General features: G+C 40.2%; 1 protein-coding gene across 1 annotated transcript in view; it reads left to right on the forward strand.

Moving 5' to 3' along the window:
• Positions 1 to 25,093, forward strand: part of KLHL24 (kelch like family member 24) — a 45,799-nt gene extending 20,706 nt beyond the window's left edge. The window contains exons 3-7 of the mRNA XM_056121429.1: positions 7,691 to 7,875; positions 9,697 to 9,815; positions 11,833 to 12,021; positions 13,184 to 13,372; positions 20,206 to 25,093. Coding sequence (XP_055977404.1) covers positions 7,691 to 7,875; positions 9,697 to 9,815; positions 11,833 to 12,021; positions 13,184 to 13,372; positions 20,206 to 20,406 — 883 coding nt within the window. The 3' untranslated portion in view covers positions 20,407 to 25,093. The remainder of the gene's footprint in view (positions 1 to 7,690; positions 7,876 to 9,696; positions 9,816 to 11,832; positions 12,022 to 13,183; positions 13,373 to 20,205) is intronic.
• Positions 25,094 to 25,874: the final 781 nt, after the last annotated feature.

A 25,874-nucleotide genomic window follows, 5' to 3' on the forward strand; every position in this document is an offset into this window, starting at 1 on the left:
CTTTGAGCCACGCCTGGTGGTGCTCTGGTTTATTCACTCCTGGTTTGTGCTCAGAGGCTGCTCCCCACCAGTGCTCAGGGGTCCATGCGGTACAGCCCACCGAATCTTTGAGCTGACTCACTGGTCATTCCATGCCTGTGTCTGTTAGAGTCTGTCTCGCCCGTACCCGTTGCTGTAGGCTTGTACTGATCACCAGGCACTTCACTGAACCCTGTGCATTATCTGCGCAGGTGCTCATCTTCTGAGAAGCTCCAGACTTCTTTGATAGAAGAGTGCTGTGTCTGCTTCCTCACCTGCTCTCCACTCCTCTGACTGATCCAGTCCCCTACCGACACTCTTCTCAGCCTGTCACTCACCTTCTGTTTGCTAGGAGCCTGAGCCTCTTTTCAGTTGCTTTTGTTTTGTCCTTTGGTGGTGCCATTGGTCAAACCCCGGGCCTCATACATGCAAGGCAAGTGCTCTACCCCTGAGCTACGTCCTCCCACCCCCCCCCACAACCCTTTCCATCTTCATCTAGCTGATCATCTTGAGGATTTGATATACTGCTTTTCTTTTTTACCACCAAGGTCCCATTTCCTCCTGCCACCACCGGCCCCACACAGCCTGTTTCTATGACAAACTCTCTCTCTCTCTCTCTCTCTCTCTCTCTCTCTCTCTTACTTTCCCTTTCTCCCTCTCCCCCCCCCCCCTCCCTTTTCTGTTGGACATTATGGTTTGCATTACAGGTACTGAGAGGTTGTTATGTCAGTTTCTTTACCTTCTTTCAGCAGGTACTTCTTATCCAGAACTATCATTTCCAACTGCCATTATCATAGTGGTCCCTTCTCTAGCCTAACTCCCCTCCCCCACCACCTCTTGAGGTAAACTTCCAACCATGGACCAATTTCTGCTGCCTTTGGGTGTTAGCTTCATAGTATGTTTTTTTCACATCCCACAAGTGAGTGCAATCATTCTTTGTCTGTTCACTCAGCATGACACTCTCCATGTCTATCCATTTCTAAGCAAATTTCATGACTTCGTTTTTCCTGGTGGGCATCACGTTGCTTTAATCCCACTTGCCGCTCTTTTCTCTTTTGGGGGGGGGTCTGCTGGTTTTCCATGTCAGGATTCTGTAACTCGTCTTTGGGGTGAAGGGAAGGTGGGGACTGCAGTTTGGGCCACACCTGACAGTGTTCAGGATTACGCTAGGGTCGGATGCATGCAAGGCACTGTAGCACTGTCCTCCCGTTCATCGATTTGCTTCAGTGGGCACCAGTAACATCTCACAACAAATTGTGAGAATTGTTGTTACTGATTTTGGCACATCAAATACATCATGGGGAGCTTGTCAGGCTTTGCTGTGCGGGCAAGATACTCTCCAAGAGGGGCAGAGAAATCGAACCCGGGTCAGCCGCTGTGCCGTCGCTCCAACCCTGCATGCCAGGCAAGTGCTTTAAACTCTGTGCTATCTCTGGCCCTGTATCTAGTCTCTGAGATGTTGATAGTCCCCTTGATTCATATCCCCTTTGTCTTGCCTTACATACTTTCCCATGTAAGTAAGGTGATCTCATCCGTTATGGTTTTAATCATCATGTCTGCTGTGGCCATCAAACCTGTATCTCCAGCTGGACTTTTCTCGTGCTTTCATTCATTCAGCATTTCTTTCTTAAAATCACCTACATGTAAAAAATATACATATACAAGAGAATAGTACTCCAGGGAAGACAGTTGCCTTGTTGCACATGGCCATCCCAGGTTTGACATGTGGTCCCCTGGGCTTCGGGAGTGACCCTTGAGCACAGAGCCAGAGGTATGGCCCCCAATTTTTTATAATACTATAACTATAACTAATTACATACATACACATATGTATGTATTTCATTTTCAATCGAGGATGCATCTTTTAAAATATGGCATATTTTTAAATAGCAAATATATTTCTCAAAATGTGTCATATATGAGAATCCTATGAAAACACAGCATCACACTTAAAACTCTGTAATATTACCCACTTCATTTTAAAACTTCCCCAGTCTTTTTCAGACTGTTATTTGGAAGCCTAATCTAGTCTAGGACCACTCACTGCATCTGATTATTTCCAGGAATTCTCTTGTATTCCCGATAGTGTCTTACATGATTCCAGTGTGTCGATGGACAATGCTCTTTGGAAAAACATTCCACTCTGCATTAGCTGAATGTTCTCTCACAGTGCCACTAAGCTGCATTTAGCAGCATTTCCTGGAAACGGAAAGTTGCCTCCACCCTTTGCCTTGCTGGAGAGAAACTGAAATTTTTTGGCTAGAACTTATCGTTGGGTGGTGCATCACAAAGGGAGACACAGCAGTTCTGGTTTTCTCAGAGTCAGTGATGTCAGGATGAACCCTGGGTCAGGGTGTGGCACTTTTAACTGGACCCTCACGTCAGCCGCTGTTGCTTTAGCGTTCATCCAGACAGCGACTCTCTCTGGGTAGTGCACGTGATCATACCCACATTAGTGGCAAAGGAAAGTCCCAAGATATGTTACAGTCAAGGCAGAACGTTGTGGCAGTTTCCTTAGAAAAAAAAACTGAAGAGCACAAAAGCCTTGATATTCTCCTCTGCCAGTTGTAAATCTTTGGATGAATACAAAGGGGGGTGGGGGGAGTCGAGACTAATATCAGCTGGAGTAAAACATAGGAACAGTGTTTGTTTGTTTGTTTGTTTGTTTGTTTTATGAGTATATGTTATGCAGCCTTAGCTTTGCTGATAGATAAGATAGATAATGCTGCTTTTAATCGGTAGCAAGAGAGAGCATCATGCTGTGTTTAAAGCACTGGCTTCAGAGTCACAACAGAACTAGTACTTCTATGGCCTGGAGCAAGACCCTACAACTGTTATATGGATCAGTTTCCTCCTCTGTCAGCATTGTATTACTTATAAGATAGCACTGATGGGAAAATAGCATTTGGAAAAAATGTATAAATAGTATTTGACAAGGCAGAAGGAAAGAGATCATAAAACTTAGAGCAGAAATCAACGACATGGAAACCAAAAATACAATCAGAAAGATCCATGAAACCAAGAGCTGGTTCTTCGAGAAAATAAATAGTATTTGACAGAAAAATATTTACTTAGAGGGGCTGAAAAGATAGTACAGATAGTGCCAGGTGCATGCCTGGCAGGTAGCTGATCCAGTTTGATCTCACCCTAACCATCCCCTCACCCGCCGTCAGCATCACCAAGTGCAGCTTGGAGGCCCTGAGCCCCAAGCATTGCCAAATTCTCTTGGTTGCCCATTGAGTCACCTTGCATTTAGTAAGCAGTTTATTTGGGAGTGAGTGGGGGGCAACCTGGGGGTGGGGTTGGGCCACACCTAGCAATGCTCTGGGATTACTCCTGTGCTCTGTGCATGGTGTGTTGGGCAACCATATGGGATAGAGAATTCACAGGGCGAGTGCTGAAGCTTTGCCTGTAGGGGCCCTGGGTCCTATCCGAGGTCCCACTTGCTAGTCTAAACACACCGGGAGCTTAGGAAAAAAGCAGTAGTAACCCTTGAGTACCACTGAGTGTGACCCTCAAAACTAAACAAAAACAGAAGAGAAGGGACTGGAGAGTTTGGGGCCACATCTTCCCAGACAGTGCTCAGGGCCCGTTCCTGGCTCTGTGCTCAGGAGTGACCAGATGGGGAACCATCTGCAGTGCCGGGGAGTCAAACTGGGGTCTGCAGGATGCAAGGCAAAGCCCAACTCCTCTCTTTTCTCTCCACTGTCCCCAATTTTTTTTAAATAAAATATTTCCTGATATTTTCAGGTGAGACAAATATCTCTGTGGTTATTTAAGCATATCTGTGATGAATTCCTTAAAATAATTTCACAGGTAATGGTGGGTTTTTTAAGGAGATATTTTGTCTTTTGATCATTTCCTTATAGAAAGGAACCATTTCCTTACAGAATCCATTCCATTTAGTCTTTGTATATTTATTTGCTATAAGAAATGAACTGACAAACAGATTAGCTATTTATGTAAATCCCTCCCGCATAATTCTCTTACTAGGGCCAAGCCACAGGAAGCCAAGGTTTCCCAAAGCCTGGAACCCAGACAGGGTTAGCCAGATCTTCACAGTCAGACTACTCCACGAGGAAGTCCTGCTCACCATAGAAATTGATCAGCCCTGAGCATAGAGCCAGGAGTAAGCCCTGAGTACTACCAGGTGTGGGCACATACTTTTTTTTTTTTCAAACTAAAGTGCCAGTAATGTTAAAGTTACCTAAGGGTTGGTTTGTTTTTCTGTTAGTAACTTAGATTAGGGAGATGTTTGCCTCTGTTTCCATTTACTCCTTTGCTTATCTGTTCACTTCCTGCCTCCAGAACTGATCTCTTTCCTCGACTGAGTTAGCCCTTCCTTTAATCATTACACCTAGGTTCGTACCTGTCGTACCTGACAGACTAAAGAGACAGTCTCTCCCGGATGTAAAAAAGTGTGTGTCGCATTTTAGCCTCTTTTTGTGGCCTTGGTGTCCAGGTGTGCCTGCATCTTCAGAGCGGTCAGTAGTTTCTGTCACTCACACCTCTCCCAGCTTCTCCCTTTTAAGGAGAGCACTGTGAGGTGCAAGGCCAGTGCCTTAACCCTTGAACTACCTTGCTAGCTCTAAGGAATAATTTTTCTTCCCACTCAGCGGAGTTGTCTTTTAAATTCTTTGTATTGACCTAGACCAGTTGGGTTCCGCAATTCACCCTTGTCTGGCATCTTTAGCATTGAGTATAAGTATGTTTGGGCCAGGGATGGAGCTCCATGGTAGAGCATGTGTTTTTCATGTATGAGACTTTGAATTCAGTCCCCAGCAACACACAGACACAAAGTTAGGAGAGAAAGAGAAGGAAATAGCAGCTCTTGTTAGTTAAACCAATAAGTCCTATTCATTTGAAGTTCTTCCGCCCCTCTCGGAGAGCCCGGCAAGCTACCGAGAGTATTCGATATGCCAGACACAGTAACAACAAAGTCTCCAATGGAGACGTTACTGGGCCCGCTCGAGCAAATCGACGATCAACGGAAGGGCCTTTACCTTTACCTTTACCATTTGAAGTTCTTAACTGTAATTTCCTGGTGTAATTATTGACATAATTTTGTTGATTTGGCTTCATAGATTTTTCATCTTCTTTTTTGGCTCTTTCAGGCTATACCTGGTAGTGCTCAGGGGTTATTCCTGGCTCTGCAATCAGGAATCCTGGCAGGCTCAAGGAAGCATGTGGGATGCTGGGGATCAAACCTAGGCTAGCCACATGCAAAGCAAGCACCTTACTCATTGTACTATCTCTCTGGCCCCTGGTTCAAAACACTCTACTGGTTAATCATTATTTGACCCTCCAATAAATCGAAGACATCCCCAACACAACAGGATCTTTTGAATTCATGTTTACTCATATTTATGGGGGAAAAATGATAATGATTTTTTTTTCTTTTTTTTTTTTTCTTCTGGTTTTGGGGCCATACCCAGTGGTCTTCAAGGGTTGTTTTCCAGCTTGATGCTGGGAGGTGCTTTCAGTGGTGTTTGGGGCACCAGGCAATACCAGTATCAAACTTGGGGTTCCTACATGCAAAATATGTGCCCCAGACCTTTTGAGTCAACCCCTCGGGTCCCTTAAAATGTACTGCTCCAGGGCTAGAGAGAGTTCAAGGGATAAGGCACTTTTTTTTTTCATGCAGCTGACCCCAGTTTGAGCTCTAGCGTGGTCCCTGGAGAACTACCAGAAGTGACCCTTGAGCACTGAGCCAGGAGTAGCTACTGGACACTGCCAGGTGTGACCCAAATATCCCCTCCCCCCAAAGAAAAAGTACTGTCATGGGAACTGGGGATATCAATCCCAGATACTACCAAAAGCTATAGAAAAGGGAAAATTTGTTTCTCATACTTTCCTAGGAGAACATGGAGAGACCTAACACAAGAGCAGCAGATGATTAAAAAATCAGAAAATCAAAATTTTTACTTTCGGGGCTGGAGCGATAGCACAGCTGGTAGGGCGTTTGCCTTGCACGCAGCCAACATGGCCGACACAGGTTCGATTCCCAGCACCCCATATGGTCCCCTGAGCACTGCCAGGAGCAATTCCTGAGTGCATGAGCCAGGAGTAACTCCTGAGCATCGCCGGGTGTGACCCAAAAAGCAAAAAAATATATTTACTTTAAAGTGTCAATTAATTAATTAAATTAAAGGCCCTCCTGTTGATCATCAATTTGCTCGAGCGGGCCCAGTAACGTTTCCATTGGAGACTTTGTTGTTACTGTGTCTGGCATATCGAATACTCTCGGTAGCTTGCCGGGCTCTCCGAGAGGGGCGGAGGAATCGAACTCGGGTCGGCCATGTAGGCTGCATACAAGGCAAATGCCCTACCGCTGTGCTATCGCTCCAGCCAAAGTGTCAATAAAGTAATATTATCTCTAAATATAGATGGCTTAGATAAAAGTTGCTAGAATTTTCTTCCTCCTATACTATCGTCTTGACAGTCCTTTTGTTCTAATGGCCATTGTTAGTTGGAGTAACTTATTTAAAGCAGTTAGCTCTCTATCTGATAGGAGTATTTTTCTAAGCTCAAGAAATAAAAAGCACATTTTATCAGGCTAACCATTCTAATGAGAGCACTAAAACGCTTAATTTAATAGACATTTTGTTGACTTTTATTATAGGCAAAACCCCCAGTTGCTAATCACTTTCAATAAGTACATGTTTCCAGTAGGCCTTGAGATGATTCTTTTCTTCTTCTTTTTTTGTTTTTGTTTTTGTTTTTGGGCTATACCTGTGCTGCTCAGGTCTTACTCCTGGTTCTGCACTCAGAGGTCAGTCCTAGTGGGGCTCAGGGGACCATGTTGGTGCCAGGGATTGAACCTGGGTCAGCTGCATACAAAGCATGTGCCTGGTCCATTGTGTTTGCTATAGTCCTAGGTAGAATTTTTTATTTTACTTTTTCGTTTTGGTTTTGGGGGGTGGGAATAGGGGTGGGAATACCCGGCAATGTACAGGGGTTACTCCTGTCTCTACACTCAGAAATTACTTCTAGTGGTGCTTAGGGCACCTTATGGAATGCCAGGAATCAAACCCAGGTCATCCACGTACAAGGTAAGGCTCCCAACGCTCTCTGCTATCAGTCCAGCTCCTGTTATTTTTCTTTAACATTGCTATAAATTCTGTTAACATTTTTCAGTGACTGCCCAACATTTTGTATTGGATTACCTTAATTTTTTATTATTAAAAACAGAACCTGAGCAAATACAGATGTACTCCTTTAACATGGTTATTAAATTTTATCTGGAATTTGGTGTTTTCCAACTAACAATCTGATAAAAATAGGCCATTTTACAATAATTAGAAAAAGTATGTTATTTTGTGGCTATATATATATATCAAAGTTACTACAGAATTGTTTTCAAATCATCCTTAATATTACCAGCATCCCAACAAGATCATTATAGTACTTTACAAATTTTAAGACAAACTTAATGACAAAAAAAAAAAGCACCCAAAGGAATTTTCCGTGGAAAGTAGTATCACTAAATTCCTTATAAATGTCCTCAAAGTCCTTGGCAAACTGTATTATTTGGTACGTAGGAAAGAAATGAAAACTGTTTATTGCATAATAGTGTCTGAATTTCTTTCTGATAATGGAATGTTTTCAGGGTTTTAAACAATCAGGTGGATTTTAATTTATCATCTGTGCATTCTCATAATAAACATTTTAGGTCAACCGGCTATTCCGAGGTGATCGTTGTCGTTGGCGGCTGTGAGCGAGTTGGGGGATTTAATCTTCCATACACTGAGTGCTATGATCCCGTGACAGGAGAATGGAAGTCTTTGGCGAAGCTTCCAGAATTTACCAAGTCAGAGTATGCAGTCTGTGCACTCAGGAATGACATTCTTGTCTCAGGTAAATGATTATTGCAGTAGCTCCATGTTATTTGTAGGAGTCAGGATCACAAATAGTGATGTTCAGGGGTTCATAAGGGCCCGCACACATGCTAGACAAGTGCTCTACCGCCTGAGCAATCCCCCCACACACACATACACACACATACTTTTGATTTGAATACAGCTATTTTGAATGATAATGTCTCAAAAGGAACCAGTGAGAACAGATGTGCATATTTTAGGCAGATGAGTTTACATAAGAAATAATACAGAATGACTTTTTGCTCTTAAAGACAAGTTTGAGGTGATGAGAATGATTTAGTAGATGGTCTGCCTCAAAATGCCTCAAAAATTGTATGTTTTGTGTGTTCTCTAAAAAAAAAAAAGTATGATGTTCTAAGCTTTTATCTATGTAAGGAGTAAAGTGTATGAAGTCAGGCACACTTAGAGAATTAAGCATCTCTAATCCACCCATGTCTTCTGAAATTCTTTCCAGATTTTTTACAATAGAATTTTTCTTTTATTCTTAATTTATGTTAGATAGCTCCATGGATTGGATTGCAGTCTTCTTTATTTTTTTGGTGCGGGATGGGAAGGTGGGGGGAATAGAGGAGGACACACCCAGCGCAGTGCTCAGGGGTTGCTCTTGGCTCTGTACTCAGGAATTACTCCTGGAGGTGCTCTGGGGATCATATGGGATGCCAGAGATCGGACCCACGTCAGTCACCTGCAAGGCAAATACCCTACCTTCTGTTTGTTCTCTTGCTCCAGCTCCTGGGCTGCAGTCTTTGGCCTGCTGGAGGCCTGGGTTCAATTTTCACTATCTTGTGGTCTCCAAGCACTGAGCCAAGTAGCTCCTGAGCACTGTTGGGTATGCCTCTCCTCCCCCTCCAAAAAATTCTTAATTTGAACTTCATTTGCGATACGAGATATCAAAAATAAAGTGATAAACTTGTATAAAGTATAACTGATTTTTTTTTGGTTTTTGGTTTTGTTTTTTTGGGGTTTTTTTTGTTTTTTGTTTTTTTTTTTTTGCTTTTTGGGTCACACCCAGCGGTGCACAGGGGTTACTCCTGGCTCTGTACTCAGGAATTACTCCTGGTGATGCTCAGGGGACCATATGGGATGCTGGGAATCAGCCCGGGTTGGCCACGTGCAAGGCAAACGCCCTACCTGCTGTGCTATCGCTCCAGCCCCAACTGATGTGTTTTTGACCTGAAGTCTGTTTATTTTTTCTTCTTTCTCTTTTGGTGTTGGGGCCATACTGCCAGGGCTCATGGCTTACTCTTGGCTCTGTGCACTTTTACTCTGGGTGGGACTTGGGGACCATTTGGGGTGCTGGGGATAGAACCCAGGTCAGCCATGTGCAAGGCTAGAGCCCTACCCATTGTACTACCACTCTGGCCCCCAGAAGTCTGTTTATTAAGTAATTTTCCTAGCTTTAAAGATTATTACCTTACTTGACCAATATGAAAAACACATACTTATTTATTCTATTATATACTTTCTTAAAAATAGATGATTAAAAAAAACTTTTAGAGTAATTCTGTTGATGGAGTTCTTTCAATGTCTGACTCCTAAATTAACAATTCATATATATATATAAAGTTCATATTCTGCCTTTTATTATTTGGGCCTATAATTATCATTTCCCCAAATAGCACTTGTCAGTTTGAACTTGCTATGCGGAACTATTTCCACTGGGGTTCTTGTTTCATTGCTGGCTCGCAGACTGGGGAGGGAAGCCCGTACATTCATCCTCTGTACCTTGGTGGCCTGAAAATCCTCAGCAATATGAACAACTACATATGACTGCATGTGCCCTATTTTGCATTTAAAGGTGGAAGAATCAATGGCCGTGACGTCTGGATCTATAACTCACAGTTAAATATCTGGATCAGAGTTGCTTCCCTAAATAAAGGCAGATGGCGTCACAAAATGGCTGTCCTCCTTGGTAAAGTAAGAGAAGCCGCTTTTTACTCTCGCTGGTACTTTTCCAAAATAAATACCACAGTCGAATTCTTTATTTTACTTTCCCTTTGGGTATTTTGGATTCAAGTTGTATTTCCTTCCATTCCTGACCTCATTAGATAAACTGAAAATATAAACAGTCTGACACTATACTGTTGAATGGGGATTTTGTTCTCCCAAGTTGGAGTTTGGAGCATTTTAGCACATTTCTCCTCTCTTGCACCGCCAGCGTCTAAACGCCTACGATGCTTAGGGCAAGAAAGAAGTTCTATGAGCATAAAAATCGGCCAGTGTCTAATCCACGTGGCCTTTTTCTTTTATTCACTTTGGCACTTAGAAATATAGTTATCTGAGTAACCTTATTTTGTTTCATTCGTAAAACTGGGGACGGTCAGCTTAAAGTAAACACAACAATACCTTTTAAAGAAAATGTATTGACAATTTATATATCTAGAAGTTGTATGTATACATAAATATATATACATATATATGGCACATAAAATATGTGATATGGTTCTGAACCATTTGTTGTCCTTAGAAGCTTGAGAATCACTTGCAGACTGGCTTCAAAACTTTAAAAAAAAAAAAACTGCATCCTTTTTTAAAAGTTAAATCTAATACAAAAGACTTTACCATAAGGTAGATAAAAACAGAGTGGTATACAAGCCTAACTTGGACTCTGTCATCTCTCCCTGTCCCTTCTCTGTAGTTCCTATAAATCTGCCTCAAATCATTAAAAATAAAAGTTCAGTAAAAGCAGAAGCATTATTTGCACATATATTCCCAAATTCTTCATATAACACCGGGGTTTACCAAGTTGTTCATAATACAAATGTTCCCGGTATTAAACTTTCCAACAAAGATCCCTGAACATGTATTTTTGACTGGGTCCCTCGGATCCCTCTCTGAAAAAGAGATACCTGCCCTCAGGTCTGCGTGTGGAGGGACTTCAGAGCCACCAGTGAGAAAACCACTGTTCCACTGAAGCAGAGAAGGGCCCAGCACCTGGCCCACTTAGTCCATGCATGAAACTCCTTGCTTGTAATCACAGCCTGGAAAAATTTCTATTGGATGCATATGGCTTCATCTCTACCAGGAAGAGGGATGATCCTAAGTCAGATCATCAGTCAGGGACGTCTGTAGTTCGGGTCAAGCAATGTCATTCCCTACGGAGCGAATGATTGGTTCATGGCAAAATGAACAATCCACTGCTCTGTATATAAAGCATAGATATAAGCTCCCTAAAAGAGTATCGGTGGTATTACAATTTCAGTGGCAGAACTATTTTGAAAAACCTATGAAGGCTCCTTCATGATGGTGAGGATAAAAAAAAATTTTTTTCTTTTTTGGGCCACACCTGGTGCTGCTCAGGGTTTACTCCTGGCTCTGTGCTCAGGAATCACTCCTGGTAGTACACAAGGAACCATATGGGATGCTTACGGTCGAACCCTGGTCAGCTGCATGCAAGGCAAGCACCCTACTCATTGTACTATGACTTCAGTCTCAGGAATAATATTTCTAAGAGAGTCAAAGTTTCTGTATGGCTCATTTCATGCCATGTCTTTGTGAGTTCTGCGCACTCCAGGACTGCCAACAAAAGGGGGAAAGGTCAGAAACTGAGCTAACTATATTATAATTATTGTCATCAAGGGCTCTTGGTGTGTGTGTGTGTGTGTGTGTGTGTGTGTGGTGTGTGTGCATGTTAGTGTGTGTGTATCAAATCTACATCCCTGGTCAAGGGCTTTTGTTTTATGGCCACACAGGTGGTGCTCAGGGCTTCCTCCTGGCTCTGTGCTCAGTGATCACTCCTGGCAATGCTTTGAGGGACTATATCCAGTTCCGGGTATCAAACTGGGAGCTATTCCATACAAGACAGCGCCAAGCCGCCTGTCCTTTCTCTCTGGCCCCTCAAGGCTTTTTGCATGCAGGAAGATTAATTCTTCAGCTCACTCATTCAAAATCCAGACGTTTGAAGTTCAGATTTTTCCCGTTGCTTGCCATCCAGGTATATGTTGTTGGAGGCTATGATGGGCAAAACAGACTCAGCAGCGTGGAATGCTATGACTCCTTTTCCAATCGATGGACTGAAGTGGCTCCCCTAAAGGAAGCTGTGAGTTCTCCTGCCGTGACGAGCTGTGTAAACAAATTGTTTGTCATTGGTGGAGGACCTGATGATAATACTTGTTCTGATAAGGTAAGCCGTATTTTCCTACAGAAGTTACTAATGGTTTATCCAAGAGAAATGCAGAGGGTGTTGGATTCCTTTAAATAGGGGGGAGGGGGGCTTTTAAAATTTTCCTGGTACTTTAAACTTTAAAGGAAAGACATTAAATTTCAAGTTACTAATGTGAGATTGTGATATATCTAACAATTGCTATAAAAAGCATGAGTCAATCAGTCTTACAGAAATCAGATTAATCTCAGTGTTGACACCTTGAACTAAGTCATTTTTTGAAAAAAAAATATCACTGGAGTCTAAGAACTGAAAAAAAATTGATTTCACATAAAACATAGTTAGGAAATGAATTTAGCAAAGTATAAGAGGTAATTCTGTGTAGCATGAATGTGTCTTTTGGAATAAAGAAGAGGAAAAGAACTCCTGCATTGTAAACAAGTGATTGATTAAATTTGATCCCACTCATGAAACCCTAGGGACAAAGAGCTGGAACATAGTACAGAGGATAGGCTTGCCTTGCACACAACCAACCCAGGTTCAATCCCCAGCACCCATATGGTCCCCCGACCCCTTCAGGAAATGATCAAAGAGCAGAGCCAGGAGTAAACCCTGAGAACCACCAGATGTGGCCTGAAAACCAATAAAAGGAAAAATAGGAAAATGTTTTTTTCTGGAAGCAAACATTCCATGCCGATCAGGTTTAGACATAGCTCACTAAATTTTGACAGTTAATTCTCATTCTAAATTCAATTTTCACGTGATTTCAAATGTTAAAAAATACTTAGATTTCAGAATTTATGATAGTTCAGAGTTATTGAATTGAGGCTTACATGTGTTCTTTTGAAGAAAGATGAGCTAAAATTATAAAAGAAAATTGTGTTCTGATTGAGGCATAGATCTGTGCAGCTTGGTGTTTCCTTTCTCAACCCAGACTCAATGGAAATGGGCAAAGCAAACCTGGTAGGTATTCATTTTGTGTTTGTTGCTCTGATACGCTTGCTAGTAATACATTTGCATACCTTTTGAGAATTTTATAATTCAAACATTTCACAATTGAACTAACTCTAATTCTGTTAATTAATGGGACTTGGTTTTTTGAATCATGTATTGATACATGATAGACTGCATTAAGTAAAATGGTATTTTTAAAGAAATCTTCATTCGATATTTCTTTTCTTAGGTTCAATCCTATGATCCAGAAACCAACTCTTGGCTCCTTCGTGCAGCTATCCCCATTGCCAAGAGATGTATAACAGCTGTTTCCTTAAACAACCTGATCTATGTTGCGGGTGGATTGACCAAGGCAATATACTGTTATGACCCAGTTGAAGATTACTGGATGCACGTACAGAATACATTCAGCCGGCAGGTAATACCACAAACAGTCCAGAAGAAATCAATCTAGGAAGGGCCTCGGACTAGTCAAGTACAAGACTGTTAAGAATAGGGGCCAGACAGCTGGAACAGAGAAGGGATCACCAAGAAAATGATGGCTGGGGGAATTGGTCGGGATGGGGGATGTGTGCTGAAAGTAGAGAAAGGGTCAAACATGATAACCTCTCAGTGTCTGTGTATCATTAGCAAACCATAATGCCCCAAAGTAGAGAGAGATGATAGGAAATCATATCTGCCATGGAGGCAGGGAGAGGGTGGGAATGGGGGGGGGGGGTGATACCGGGGATATTGGTGGTGAGGAATGTGCATTGGTGGAGGGATGGGTGTTTGATCATTGTGTGATTGTAACCCAAACATGAAAGCTTGTAACTATCTCACAGTGATTCAATAAAATTAAATAAATAAATAAATAAATAAAAAGAATAGGGGCCAGAGTGATAGTACAGCAGGGAGGGTATTTGCCTTGCACGCTGCTGACCCAGGTTCGAGTCCCAGCATCCCAATATTGTTCCCTGAGCATCACCAGGTGTAATTCCTGAGTGCAGAGCCAGGAGTAACCCCTGAGCATCACCACGTGTGGTCCAAAACAACAACAAAAAGGATTATACTGTATTCACTATGAAAATATTTCACATATGCTTGATGACCTAATAACATTTTAAACTCCTCATAATACCTGTTTTTAACTCTTTCCAAGGAGTTGTTTTGTGGAAATAACTTCTTTCATCCCACAGAGAATTCTATTGCAGGCAGGCTATTGATTTTTTTCCCTTTAGTCTTCTTTGGTACCCTATTCCTCATCTTCTCTCTTGCATATTTCAGACGAGAAGAAATGCTCCCAAACTAATTTGCTTCCCTCTGTTTAGAGGTGAGGTAAATTCACTGGGTTTTATTTATTAGTTTTTTAGGCACACCTGGCAGTACTCGGGGCTTACTCCGATCTCTGCACTCAGGAATCACTCCTGAAGGTGCTCAGGGGACCGTGTGGAGTACCAGGGATCCAACCCGGATCAGCCACATGCAAAACAAGCACCTTCCTCTCTGTGCTTTCTCTCTCTTTGTGCCTCTGTGGTCTTTCCATAAAGGATCTTCCTGCAATAGGAAGAGTAACCAAACTCTTCAAAGATGCTTTTGTATTACTGCATTACAGTAAAACCTTCATCTCAGTCTACTCCCCCACACACACACACTTATAGTGCCACACACATCTTTTTACCAACATAGATTTTCCCCCTTTTTTTGAAACTCGAAAATTAGGTATTGTAAGTTTTTTCTCTGTGGTGAAGCTCAGGGCATGTATGTGGTGCGGAGAATTTGAACCTTTGAATCAGGTTAACTAATGCAAGGCAAGCATCTTAGGTCCTGTATTATCTCTCCAGGCCAATTATGTTTTTGATGTTCAAGATTCCTGCACCTTCAGCTTCTTTAGTATATGTGCTGCCAAAATGAGCACACCTCCAGCTTCTTTAGAAGACGAGATAAACTTCTCAGAACTTTGTAGTTGTATATGGCTTTCAATCTTGGCACTTATGGTTACCCTCTTGTAGATTTAAGAAAGATCTTTTTTAGGGGCCAGAGAGATAGTACAGTGGACATGGCACTTGCCTTGCACACAGCCAACCCAAATTCAATACCCGGCATCCCATACAGTCCCCAAGCACCACCAGGAGTGATCCCTGAGTGCAGAGCCAGGGTTAACCCGAGAGTATCACTGGGTATGGCCCCCAAATAAAAACAAACAAAAGTCTGTTTAGTTCTAACTTAAAGGGATTTTGTACCTTTGCAGTTATACATTAATGTTCTGTTTATATCAAATGTTCTCTGTCTATGCGGGTGATTATTTTTTTAATCTATAGAAATTTGTATTGTAATATTTTACCAATTAATGCAGATACTTTATTTATAATATAATAATTTTCTAACATAAGGCCAAAGTTTCCTTCTTAGGACAATATATACTTAAACTTTTATTGGTCCATTCAGATTTTTCCTTTTCTGGGCTGACTTTTTCAAGTCCTTATTCTCTCTTGAATACATATTTCCTTTCTTTCTCTACCCTCACGTCATCACTTTAAGTAAATTTTATTCAATAAAACTAAAAAAAATATTAATTTTCTGGAACAAGAGATATAGTGCAGCAGGGAGGACATTTGCCTTATTATGTGGCTGACCTGGACTGGATTCAAGTCCCAGCACCTGATACAGTTCCTGAGCCCTACCAGGAGTAATTCCTAAGTGCAGAGGCAGGAGTAAGTCCTGAGCATAGCCGGAATTGGGCCCAAAACTAAAAACAAATAAACTTTTCTTTCTTCCCTTTGTGAGTTTTGCTTCTGGGACACACACGGCCATGCTCAGGGCTTATTCCTGGTTTTGTGCCCAGGGATCTGTCCTCCTGGTAGTGCTCAGAAGACCATATGGTGTCCTTGGGGTTGAACCTGGATAGGTCATGTGCAAGACAAGCGCTGTGTTACCTTACCCACTGTGTTTCTTTCTGACCTGTCAGAACATTTTGATTCTTCTCTCCTCACTCTTACTAAATTGTGTATTTGTAGTATACATGTATTACATGTCAGTCTCAAATGTATTATAGAATTATTCATCCAATTAATCTTTTTTAACTTAGACACCTGTGAAAAGAAAGATAAATAGTTTTTTTTTTATTATTTTAAAGAGATTCTTTTCGGGCTGGAGCGATAGCACAGCGGGGAGGGCATTTGCCTTGCACGCAGCCAACCTAAGTTCGATCCCCAGCATCCCATATGGTCCCCTGAGCACCGCCAGGGGTAATTCCTGAGTGCAGAGCCAGGAGTGACCCCTGTGTATCGCCAGGTGTGACCCAAAAAGCAAAAAAAATAAAATCTTTTCGGGACTGGAGCCATAGCACAGCAGGTAGGGTGTTTGTCTTGCACGCGGCCAACCCGGGTTCGATTCCCAGCATCCCATAGGGTCCTTTGAGCACCGCCAGGGGTAATTCCTGAGTGCATGAGCCAGGAGTAACCCCTGTGCACCACTGGGTGTGACCCAAAAAAAGAAAAAAAAATTCTTTTCAACTTACTAATTTACAGTTTTGTGGAATTTCAGGAGTGTAGCTTTATTCATCACCACCTCCACAATAAAATTCTTTTAAAGATCTCTGATAGGGGGATAACAGAACCATAGTAAGAGAACAGATGGTCAGAGTCTTCAGAACTGGAGATGTTGTCCTTAAAATTGAGGGAGGGGACAATGCTGGAAGGAAGCAGGCACCCTGCTGATGGGTGTGGTCAGAGTGATGAATACATGACAGTAGAATTGCAGCATGATAAATCTAAGTACCACACAAATGGTTTTGGGGGCTGGGGGTTGGGAGTTTGGGAGGGGTTTTTTTGGGGGGGTTCTTTGCGGAGGTTATGGGGTAGTTTGATTTGGGGGGAGCCACACCTGATGATACTCAGGGGTTATTCCTGGCTCTCTGCTCAGGAATTACTCCTGCTGGTTCTCTGGGGACTATATGGGATGCTGGGGAATCGAACCTGGGTCAGCTGTGTGCAAGGCAGGTCACTGCACCTTCACCACCAACCGAGTGCCCAAGACCCTCCACAACTGTCCTGTTACTTTCTTTCTCCTCATCCCACCACTCCCCCTGCTGCTTGGTATTCCTAGTTTTATAAGCCAAGGTCAAGGGTTTGTCGCCATTTAATACTGTTTGTTCCCTTGTTATGTTTCTCTGTATCCACAGATGAATTACATCATCTGGTATTTGCCCTCCTCCCTCTGACTTAGTTCATATAATGCCATCCAATTTCATCCAAGTTGCAGCAAACTGCAAGATTCCCTTTTTTTTTCTCACAGCTGCTTAGTACAACATTATGTATGTAAAAAAAAAATTACGTATGTATAGCACAGTTCCTTTATCTGCTTATCTGTCATTGGAAAGTTCAGGTTCTATATCCTAGCTGTCGACTTAATGCTCCACTGAACAAAGGTGTACATATACCTTTTTTTAAGTCGTGTTTTTGTGTTCTTGGAAGAGGTACCAAAAAGTGAAATTGCTGGATCATTAGAAAAACTCTTTTCTTTGAGAAGCCACCATACTGTTTTCCAAAGAGACAGCGTTTAAGCCAACAGCTGATGGTTCCTTTCTCACCACATTCCCACCAACATTGGCTGTTTCTGTCCTTTTGATATATGCCATCCTCACTGGTTTGGAATATCTCCCTCTCGTTTTGATTTGCAATTTCCTGATAATAAATAGTGATGAACACTTTGTCATGCACCTACTGGTTGTCCTTAAGTTCAGTGTTCATCTCTTCTCTGCATTTTTTGATGAGGTTATTGATTTTGTTGTTGTCGTTGTTGAGCTTTTAAATACTTTTATAGCTTGCATATTAGTTCCTTGATGTAGAATGTGCAAGTATTTTCTCTTATTCAGTACGGTAGCTTTTTTTAGTTTCTTTTGTCATGCAAAAATTTTTTAGTTTGATATAGTCTCATTTATTTTTGTTCTTGCCTTTTTGCCAGTGTAGTCAAATATTGAAGATCCCTTTTAGGCCCATAGCCTGGAGCGTTCTGCCTGTTTCCTCAATATATTTGATGGATTATTGTCTAATCTTGGTGTCTTTAATACACTTTTAACTTTTGTATATTGTGTGAGCTACGAATCCAGTTTGATTTTTTTTTTTTTTTTGCCAGGGCTCTGCAGTTTTCCCAGCTTTATTTGTTGAGCAGGTTTTGCTGACTCTGCTTCATGCACCCTGCTCCTTTGTCATAGATTAACTGCCAATAGATGTGAAAGTTTATCTCTGAGTTCTCAATTTTATTCCTTTGGTCTGAGTCTGCCTTTATTTCAGTACCACAAAGTTTTTTGTTTTGATTTGGTTTGTTTTGCTTTTGTGACACACCTGGTTGTGCTAAGGGGCTTATTCATGGCTTTATTCTCCTGGCCTTGTGCTCAGGGATCACTCTCTGGCTGGATTCGAGAGATCCCAGGGATCAAACCCGAGTTAGCCATGTTCAAGGCAAACAGTCCATCCACTGTACTATCTCTCCAACCCCTACTAAGTTTTGACTACAGATTTGTAACATAATTATAGTCAGGAAATGAAATACCTTCCATCTTCTTTTTTCTCAGATTTGTTTCAGCTCTTCAGGGGGTTTTATGATTCCATATAAATTTTAGTCGTGTTTGCTCTCAGTGCTTAAAGGATGTCTTCATTGAATCTGCATTGCAGTTGAATCTGAATTGAATCTGTATTGCATTGAATCTGCACAATGCTTTGGATAGGATCCATGAACATGGAATATTTTTTCATTTCTGTGTCCTCTTATGTTTCTTTCAATAATGACTTGAGTTTTTGATGGTTAAATCTTTCACACCCTTTGTTATTCTGATTCCTAAGTATCTGATGCTTTAGATACTTCTTTTATTTTTAATTTTTTAATGTTTTTGTTTGTTTTGTTTTGTCTTTGAGCCATACCCAGCTGTACTCAGGACTTCCTCCTGGCTCTGTGCTCAGGGATTATTTCTGACTTTGCTCAGGGAACTCTATAGGGTGTTGGATCAGACACATGTAAGGCAAGTGCCCTGTCTGCTATACTATCACTCCAGTGTACCCTGCTTTTTCACTTTTTAAATTTTTTTCTTTATTGAGATATCATAGTTTATAATATTGTTAAAGTTGGTATTTCACCGTTGCAGAGATAGTCCTCCCACCAATGTTTCAAGATACTTCCATCATATTTTCTACGAATTTTTAGACATTGTTTTAAATAAGATTTTTTTTTTATTTATTTTTCTTCTAGTTCATTGGTTGCATATAGAAATGCAACAGACTTTTGTGTATTGATTTAATAGCCTTGTCACATTGGTGTACTGCTTCTAAGAGTTTTCTTAGTGGAGTCCTAAGGGTCTTATACATATATATATATATACATATATATATAAAATCATGTTATATGCAGATAGTGACAGTTCTTCTTTTCTAATTCTCATGCCTTTGATTTTTTTTCCCTTGCCTGATTGTTGTGGCAACAACTTCCAAAACAATAGTGAATAAAAATAGATATGACATTGGCTGTGGATTTGCCCTACTGCCTTAAGGTGCATTCCTTCTGATGATGAATGGATGTTGAGTCTTATCAAAAACTTTCTCTGCATCTGTTGATGCAATCATATGATTTTTGTCTTTTGTTGATGTGCTGAATTACATTACTAATTCGTGTATATCGAATCATCCTTGCATTTCTGGAATGATTTCCACTAGATCATGATGTATGAACCTTTTGATATATTGTTGGATTCAGTTTACTAAGATTTTTGTTGTCATTTTTTGCATTGATAACATATCTTAAAACACATTTCAGTGGGGCTGGAATGATGATACAGTGAGTAAGGCACTTGACTTGCACAAGACTGACCTAGGTTCAGTTCCCTGCACTTTTTATGATCTCCCAGTCACCCCCAGGAATGATTGCTGATTGTGGAGCTAGAGGATGTCCCAAAAACCTAACACACACACACACACACACACACACACATACTATTATAAGATCAGATATGTAGCTTAGTCATTGAGTACATGCTGTGCATGTGCAAGGACCTGAGTTCAGTCCCCTCCACCACAAAGGGAAGCAAAACAAAAATCATTTCCTTCACCTATATAAAGTTATCTAACAATCAGAGTAGGAATTGAGCAGAAGGAAGGCTGTTTCATGGGTCTTTTCCTTTTTGAGTGTGTTAAATTGTGTCTTACCTTATTTTTCCATTTGCTACCAAATTCCTTCCCTCCAACGGTTAACTTTTTTTTTTTTATGTATTTGGTCAAACAGGAAAACTGCGGGATGTCGGTGTGTAACGGTAAAATATACATCCTGGGTGGAAGACGGGAAAATGGGGAAGCCACAGACACTATTCTCTGTTACGATCCTGCCACAAGTATCATCACAGGCGTCGCCGCGATGCCCCGACCGGTGTCCTACCATGGCTGTGTGACTATTCATAGATACAATGAGAAATGCTTTAAGCTCTGAAGCCAAGGATACCTCACCCAAGAAGCCACAGCAATTCAAGATACAAGAGGTTTGAGAAAAAGCGAAAATCAAAAACTCAATGGGAACTGACATATTTCCTCCTTTGTGCCATGTAAAAAAAGGGGGGGTAAAGATAATCATTGTGGTGCCTTTCTCCCCCCAATACTGATGTTTCAACCTGTAATAACGCATTTCCCATAACTGAAGGGGAAAAAAATCCTTTTGTTTGTTTGAAAGTAATAGTGGTTGTGCTTGGGCGTTCAGAGCTTCCTTTTGCAAATATTTGTAAGAAACTTTTGTGTGGTAGGAAATAGTGTCAACCTACATTACTTTTAGGACTGTATGAATGATTTCTTCATTTCTTCATTCTTCATGTATGATTATCTGCAAGACTGTATATTCCTTATTTCGTGATAGAACAATTAATTACGTGACATCGGGCTTCATTTAGTTTGAATATTAGAATGCTTAATAATGAATTCTTAAAGCAGTGGTTTTTAAAACCATTTCCCCAGGGAGGGAAAAAAAACATACTGATTCGTTTTATTGAAGATTGTTTCTGTACTTGATAAAAATGTCATGACAGTGTTTTCATATCATAATATACTGAATCATCTAGGCTGTGTTCTTAAAATTTCTGTCTCATGGTTTGAGAAAGAGGTTTATTTCAAGAGAGACAGAGAGAGATGTGGTAGGGAAGAAATAACAAAAACACAAGTCCTTAAGATGGACGCTAAAATTCTAGGCTGATTTAAGTCACCGAAATCTGTTTTGTAACTTTATCCTATAAAAACAGGGACAGTCTTTTTCCCTGGCACTGTAGGTTTGACCCCTGTAGTCCAGTACTTTGGATGAGGGTCTTTTCCCTGGTGAGCCTGTTGAGAATGGCTGAAAGTCCTGGGAGTCTTTACCCCTGAGTTGCCTGTCTAGGATAAAGTGGGGACCACCTATCTCAGTGGGTCCATTTGGCTTGTAAAATATGCTATCTTTAAAAGATTGACAGTGGTAGTCGAGGCATCTAAGATGAATCGTTCATTTGTACCCCTTATATAGATAGAGCTCTTTGCTCTCAAGTTCATGTACTGGAAATTACCTTGGTCTAGATTTTTCAACTTCAAATTTAAGGCTAACTAGTTTTTAAAGAGTAATATTAAGGTTATTTGTTAAGGTGTATGGAATTGCAGGAGCAACTGCTTAAATAATTATTATTATTGCTGAATAGGCAGAAATAATTCACAGTATTTTAAGGGTTTTCCAGGAGCCTGTTGTATTTCAGTGTCCCAGGCACTATGGTCTAACATTACAATTGCATGCTCCTGTGATTACATATATAATAATAATTGTATATGTATAATTGTATAAGTGAGAAGTTACAAATATGAGATTTGGTGTCACAGATTTCTCTTGAAATCTAGGTGATTTACACCGAAACCCTAATGTCGATATAAATTACCTGTGTATTTTCTCATATTAGAATGATCCAGATTTCAAATGAAATATCAAGCATCAACTTTAATGCTTATTAGCTCGAACACTTAGTTGGACTCTGAATTCCAAAAGAAAGCCTAGTTTTTATTATTCAGATTATAATTTGAAAGATGTACCTTCTGTGATCTTTGTCAGCAATTTAGGAAACAAATTTTTTCTCATTTTAGTTAAAAGATGATTATAGTTACAGTCAGGATAGAAGTACTTTAGTGATTACTTTTTTCTTAAAGTAAATATCGACTTTCTTATACCTTTTGTAGATAATGAAACCTATTTAGTACAGAAAAATCTCTGCAGTAAGGGAGAAAACCTTTGCAATAAGTGAGTATGAGGACAGTATGAGTCTGAGCTGAGGTAATATTATAGAAATGATGTGTGTTACGTAGTGTATTTCTGAGATCATCCAGACACATCACAAGACTTTCTCAAACTAATCTGTATTCTAGTACTTTTGTTTATTGTAAAAGCATTAACTCTTTACTTGTATTTTATTATACATTTGTTTTTTAATATCGATGTGTTTATTGTAATCATTTGAAATGAAATTCTATAAAATAGAATTTGTTTAAACATAAGTGTCATACCAATATTGTTTAAGTTTTTTCTCAACATAATTTAAAGCTACATCGGTTAAATTGACTACCAAGAACGTAGCTTGAGTCCTAGGAAATTAAAGTAACTATTTTTGAAGCCGAAACTGATACTTTCATTTCCTCTATCTTCCTTTATTGGTTTTTGATAAATACTGATGTTAACATTGATGGAGAATTCTTAAAATTCTGTCAAAAGGGAAATATCAGTGAAGTTTGTATTTGATTATATTCATGTAGTCATTTCATAGTTGGAAAATTTTCTGTGATAAGTAATACTCATGTAAGCCTTTAGGTTAGTATGTATGTATATACATGTATATATGTAGATATAGTATGGTCATGTATGCATAAATACAAACTCCCCAAATTTGATCAGTTTGTGATTATCAGGAAAAGGCACATAAAGTAAAACTTAGTTGCCATTTTTAAATTCAGTTCCAGAAGTTCTTTCACTTGTGCATTTCTAAAATGTGTTTTTATATTTGCGAGTACATAATGACTAATAGAATGATTTGTAGACAGAATCTATATCAAACATTTGGTTTTGCAAAATTTGAAAACAAATTTGAGGTAGATATAAGTTTGCAAATCCCAGCTGTGATACCTCAGTAGGACAGGGAATTCAAGGGTATGTTTTATGGATCAATAGAAAAAATAGTTTTACTTTTTATGAACTTTAGTCCTTTGCCAGTTTTTTCTCTGTGTGAGTGGACTATAAAGTAGTCTGGATTTTACCACAAGACTTTCCTTTTCTCCTCTAATCTTCCCACCCACTTGACTGCGCAACTATGAAATGATAGCCTCTGGGTTCTTCAGTGACTGAAAGCTGACTCCTAGATGACTGAAATGCAAGTTGTTGTTTTTTCCTCGGGTAAAAAAAAAATGATGAAAATACTCAGGGAGGGTATTCGCTTTCATTTTGCCCACTGGGGTGTTCACGGTGCCATGATTGAACTTGCAGTCTATGATTCTAGAGTAAATTAAATTTGATCAAGGGGCTTCACACATGACAGTGGTTAACATTCATTCTTTGATACTGAAAAAAGGTGAAAATGTTCTGTGGACTGATTCATTTTCTCTTAGTGAAAATGACTTGTTTATATCTCTATGTCAACTACCCTTTCGACTCTCAGGAAAGACAACGGTTCAGCTACACTACTTCTGTCAGTATGCAAACCAGGTGTTTTTGTTTGTTTGTTTGTTTTTTCTGTTGTCTGGATATGACAATAGATTTTTTTTTTTAAAGAATCGCTGTGAGAACTCATACATGAAAAGAGAGGGTTGATTGTGTGTGCCTTTTTGTGTCTTGAGATTTATTTGTGGAAAAGACAAGAGATTGCATTCATGTGGTGGCAGGTGATAAGATCGTCTCTTAAAGGCTTCCTGTGGATTGCCTTTGTGTTACTACACTCAAGACACCAGCAAACCTCAACAGAATTTTGGCCTTACTAGAATTTACTGTGCATTGTCCATTGTACTGAAAACCAGGTTTACACCCCTATCCCATGATTTTTAGTTAAATAAATTCGCCGTCCCAAGTATCCAGAACAGGTTAATTTGGTTACCTTCAGGCAGTAAATTGGACTGGCTAGCTATACCTCCTGTGACATCCCACATTAGGTGTTAGGAAAACCACTTGAGCCAGGCGTCTGATAATTCCAGAGACATTTCAACGTATTTCAGACATTTTTAGTGTTTTATATGAATGTTTTTACATGTGTGATTGCCTTAGATAATAAATTTGTTTAGTGCTAAAGATGATTATCATTTTTGAAACAGCAGTTGTCATAACTTATTTTCTATATTGTTCCAAAGAAGAATATGTTTTCATATCTTCAAAATAACAGCCTCTGCATTAGGTTATGTGCCTTAAGTTCTCTAGTGCTGTTTCCCATTTGGCTTTTTTTTTTCTTCATTAAAACTTATGTGAGATAAATTGCCTATGTACTCCCTATGAAATAAAGTTCCTTTCAAAAAGTTTTAAATGAGCACCAGCCCTGTGGTTGTTTGGCAGAATGAGACTGTTGAGAGAGGTTGTTGGGTGTTTGGAGTTTCGTTAATATATTTCGGTTTGTTTCATCTTTGATACCACAGTGCTTTATTGAAGATATTCGTTGATTAAACTGTTGTCATACTCACCTACCGGACCTCCACGTAACATCAAGAAAGTAAATCCACTTTTTTTCTATTCTAATGTACGACCTTTTTCCCTCCACAGGCGTTTTCAGATGTAACCCTCCTGAGAAAAGTTTTACTCTTCCTTTCCCAGCGCTCCTCTCATGGCTTCTGTATTTAAAATTCTTTGAGAGTTTCTGAGGCTAAGATAACACAATTACAGAGTAGGATGAAAGCACAGTATCCTTTACAACTTGTACAGACCTGTGGCAGCCGAGTCATTTGCTTTCAATTAAAGACTCCAGGTCTGCAGGGGAGAAAGGAAAACGCTTTGTGTTTCTTTGTTCCCAGTTCAATTGTGTAGCACATGAGTTGTGACATGTTTTAAGTATACTTTGTGCATAGCTGAATTTTGTAAAAAGCGGTATCTAATAAAATGTCGTCTACCCCTAATACTTGACTACATGGTTTATTAAATTTTGTTTACCAAACAATGGATGTCCTGTTTTATTTCAGTATATTTAGGTGTGCAGAGAAGGGGTGGGGAAGACATATTAATAAATGCTGGGATAGGGCTGGAGAGATAGTACAGCAGGTAAGGCATTTTCTTGCATGTGGCTGACTCGAGTTTGATCTCTGGCATCCCATATGGTCCCTCAGACATGGCCAGGAGTCCTTTATAAGTGCAGAGCCAGGAGCGAACCTAGAGCATCACCACCAGGTAAAAGGTAAAGGTAAAGGCCCTCCCGTTGATCGTCGATTTGCTCGAGCGGGCCCAGTAACGTCTCCAGTGGAGACTTTGTTGTTACTGTGTTTGGCATATCGAATACTCTCGGTAGCTTGCCGGGCTCTCCGAGAGGGGCGGAGGAATCGAACTCGGGTCGGCCATGTTGGCCGCGTGTAAGGCAAACGCCCTACCCGCTGTGCTATCGCTCCAGCCACCAGGAGTGCCTCAAAATTGTTTTGAAATATTAAATTTCAAAAATTTAGTGTGTCCATAAATTAGCTAGAAGGATAAATAAGAAATAGAGGATATTGAGGTATATAAGGAAAGGCCATGGTAGTTGAGGAACAAGTATAAAAGAAATTTCACTATATACTCAGATATAAATTAGAGGTGTAATATACATGTGACGTGTAGTTACATATAAAAATAATGTATTTTTAAATCTGAACTACATGGTTATGTTGCTATTCCCCAAAAAAATGTAATTACTAGGAAATAATCCAATAATCCATAGCACTTATATTCGAGTGCCTTTTGACTTAGTT

This window comes from Sorex fumeus, unplaced genomic scaffold (genome assembly GCF_029834395.1).
Source record: "Sorex fumeus unplaced genomic scaffold, SorFum_2.1 ptg000044l, whole genome shotgun sequence".
Classification (NCBI taxonomy): Eukaryota; Metazoa; Chordata; class Mammalia; order Eulipotyphla; family Soricidae; genus Sorex; species Sorex fumeus.